The following is a 2,865-nucleotide window of genomic DNA, read 5'->3' as shown; positions in this document are numbered from 1 at the left end:
GGCCATGGTTGGTCTATCAGATGCATTATCTTGTACACACAACAATGCTATGTTAATGCATCTCATCATCTCTATTGGGTTACTCTTGGAAACCAATGATGCATCAGCGAGATCAATCAACCTTCCCTCTTTCCATAATTGCCATGCCTATTTGCAAATTCATCACATAATGAAGGTTATATATTGAATAAATATATCACATGATTAAGTTTGGGTTTATTTGCTCACATATCCAAGGAGATTGATGAAATCTCCACATTGTCGGCTACCAGAATTCCGTTTTCCACTAATGATCTCAAAAATAACAACACCAAAGCTGAAGACATCGGATTTAATAGAGAAGATGCCTTCTGAAGCATACTCAGGGGGCATGTAGCCGCTAAAATGTTAAATAATACATATAAAAGGTTATTGTATATAGTTGAATTCTAATATAAATATTCATGAGTGGATTTATTCCTTGGAAACTTACTATGTACCGAACACTCTTCTTGTAGTGTTTTGTTCACTGCTATTTGAGTTGAATATTTTTGCTAGCCCAAAGTCTGAAATTTTTGGATTCATTTCGCTATCCAAGAGAATGTTGCTCGGTTTAAGATCTCGATGTATGACGCGCAATTGGGAGTGCTTATGTAGGTAAAGAAGTCCATGAGCTATTCCTTGAATTATTGCTAAAAGTGTGGACCAATCTAGCAAAGCTCTTTTATTTTCATCTGCAAATCAATTAGATATTAGTATTACAAGGGAAAAAAGATATGAAAAATGACAAAGAGTTGTACTCTAAGAAATTGAAATGCATCTCTGTTATCTAGGGACTGGAACTATAATCATGGGGGCAAACAGAAACACAATCGTATTTTTAGTCATTTTTGTGTGTCAACAGACAATATTTAATCTAAATTAAAACTCCAAATGCATACCAAAGATGAAGGAAGCCAAGCTTTTGTTTGACAAATATTCATAGACCAATATTTTCTCGTCTTCATGAGAGCAACAACCTAAGAGCCTAACCAAATTCCTATGCTTGAGTTTGGCTATGAGCTGGACTTCATTTTTGAACTCTGTGAAACCTTGACCCGAATGTGGAGCAAGTCTCTTAAGTGCTATCTCTGATCCCTCGGGTAACTGGCCCTGGGAAAAAATATATTCAAAATGCTAGTCTGTCTCAGTACACCACTCCCAGTTACGAATTATCAGTTAGGTTGGTAACAGGAACGTTGCCTCTGCCTCATGAATTATATGTGTCAGTCATATAATAATAGTTCTAATTTATGCAATCATGTTAATTTGGCAAATATATACACATACTAGAATTACCTTGTAGACAGTGCCAAAGCCACATTCTCCAAGTTTGTTTTCTTCTGAAAAATTATTTGTGGCCACTAGTACCTGTTCAAACTCAAACATGGAGAACTCTGAATTCTTCCCTTGCCATCCTAGTTCTTCCTCTCCCGCTTTACCTGAGTTTGAGTAGTATATGGTTGAGAACTCTGAATTAATCTCTCTTGAAGTAATGATAGATGCCAAAGCCACATTGACATTGAAGTAATTAACAGTGACATTCTAATTTAAACAATAGTATAGTGGAAATTGTTTCAGTAACTAATAAGCAATAACTATATAATACCTCTTCTTTTCCTTGTAATCCGACGGGAGCAAAAGATGAAGCACAGAAATGCTGCTGCCGCTATAGGAACTATAACTATGGGAATTGCCCACAGTTTGCTCATACTCCCTAACATGATAATGTTAGCTTTGACTCATAATCTCTCTTATGATCATGTAGGCAGAAATCACTAGCAACCACGGGGACATACTCTTGCGTTTTGCCGGAGTCGGAGCTAGCGACGGCGCCGGCGGTGGCGTGAGGCGCAGAGTCGCTTCACCGCCATAGAACCGATACGCCTCGTACCTGAAATAACACCGTATGGCGTTGATCTGTGCTCCCATGCGTAGGGACATGGTGGCGTTGACCACGCCGAGGAGACGACGCAGGCACGCCAAGCAGTCGACGGTGGATGCGTCTGGTCTGCACTGCGCCAAGGAGCGCACCATCGGGAAGGTCGTGCCGCTGTCCATGATGCCTGTGGCAAATCGCATCGGCGCCGCGCTGGCCGCCTTCTCCACCGTCTGCACCAGAAGCTCACGGATGAGGCCGGTGATGAGGCGGACCTCATCGGCATGGCCGGTGACGTTCTTGTCGTTCCATCTCTTGACTGGCGTGTCATCGCCGCCGTTTTCGCCAGACGGCGGCGCGATGATGTCGTCTGTGGAGTAGACGAGGATACAGCGGTCACCGTAGTCGTGGTAGGTGCCGTTGTAGCACTGCTGCGGCGCAGCGTTCAACACCTTGTCAGTCATGTTGCTGACGCACTCGCGGCAGTAGGACTGGTTGGAGATGACGCCGACGATGTCGCCGCGGCAGATCGTGAATGCGTAGACGATGTCGGGGGCTCGGCCGAAGGCGGCAGTGGCGAAGCGTACCGGGGAGGAGGAGGTGTTATTTGGGAGGGTGACCAAGGCGGCCTTAAGGTTGTCGCACAACATATCGGCGGCCGCGAGGAACGGTGCAAGTAGGAGGAGCAGGAGGACGACGCCGACGGTGGCCATGGCCCGACTGGCTAGGCTGCTTCTTGTTCTTCTTCTGCCAGACTATCAACTCGGTGCCTTTATATATTTGCAGCTCACAGTCAATTTCTTGGACAAGAAACTTTGTTCAGGTTTTCCTTCTTGAAAAGGAGGATATATAAATCTCGGCCTTTGCGTCCATTAATGCAGACTGGGTCTTGTTATTTCAGTTGTTTCTAGTTAACAGGTAGTACCTTATACTATATGGTTCCAGTCTCACCAAGTATAAATGTTTTT

At 43.9% G+C, this 2,865-nt stretch overlaps 1 protein-coding gene across 1 annotated transcript; it reads right to left on the bottom strand.

The window, feature by feature from the left end:
• Positions 1–12: 12 nt before the first annotated feature.
• On the bottom strand, positions 13–2,610 carry LOC119347242 (cysteine-rich receptor-like protein kinase 10; the record flags this gene model as incomplete). The annotated part of the gene is made up of 6 exons (XM_037616104.1): positions 1,818–2,610; positions 1,318–1,460; positions 1,071–1,131; positions 473–713; positions 229–379; positions 13–147 (listed from the first exon to the last, which is right to left on the bottom strand). Coding segments are annotated over exons 1-6 (1,524 nt in total), but the record flags the coding sequence as incomplete, so codon positions are not given.
• Positions 2,611–2,865: the final 255 nt, after the last annotated feature.

Source organism: Triticum dicoccoides, unplaced genomic scaffold, assembly GCF_002162155.2.
Source record: "Triticum dicoccoides isolate Atlit2015 ecotype Zavitan unplaced genomic scaffold, WEW_v2.0 scaffold61248, whole genome shotgun sequence".
In the NCBI taxonomy this organism is placed as follows: Eukaryota; Viridiplantae; Streptophyta; class Magnoliopsida; order Poales; family Poaceae; genus Triticum; species Triticum dicoccoides.
The sequence above is the reverse complement of the archived record's forward strand: the minus strand, read 5'-3'. Positions and strand labels throughout refer to the sequence as shown.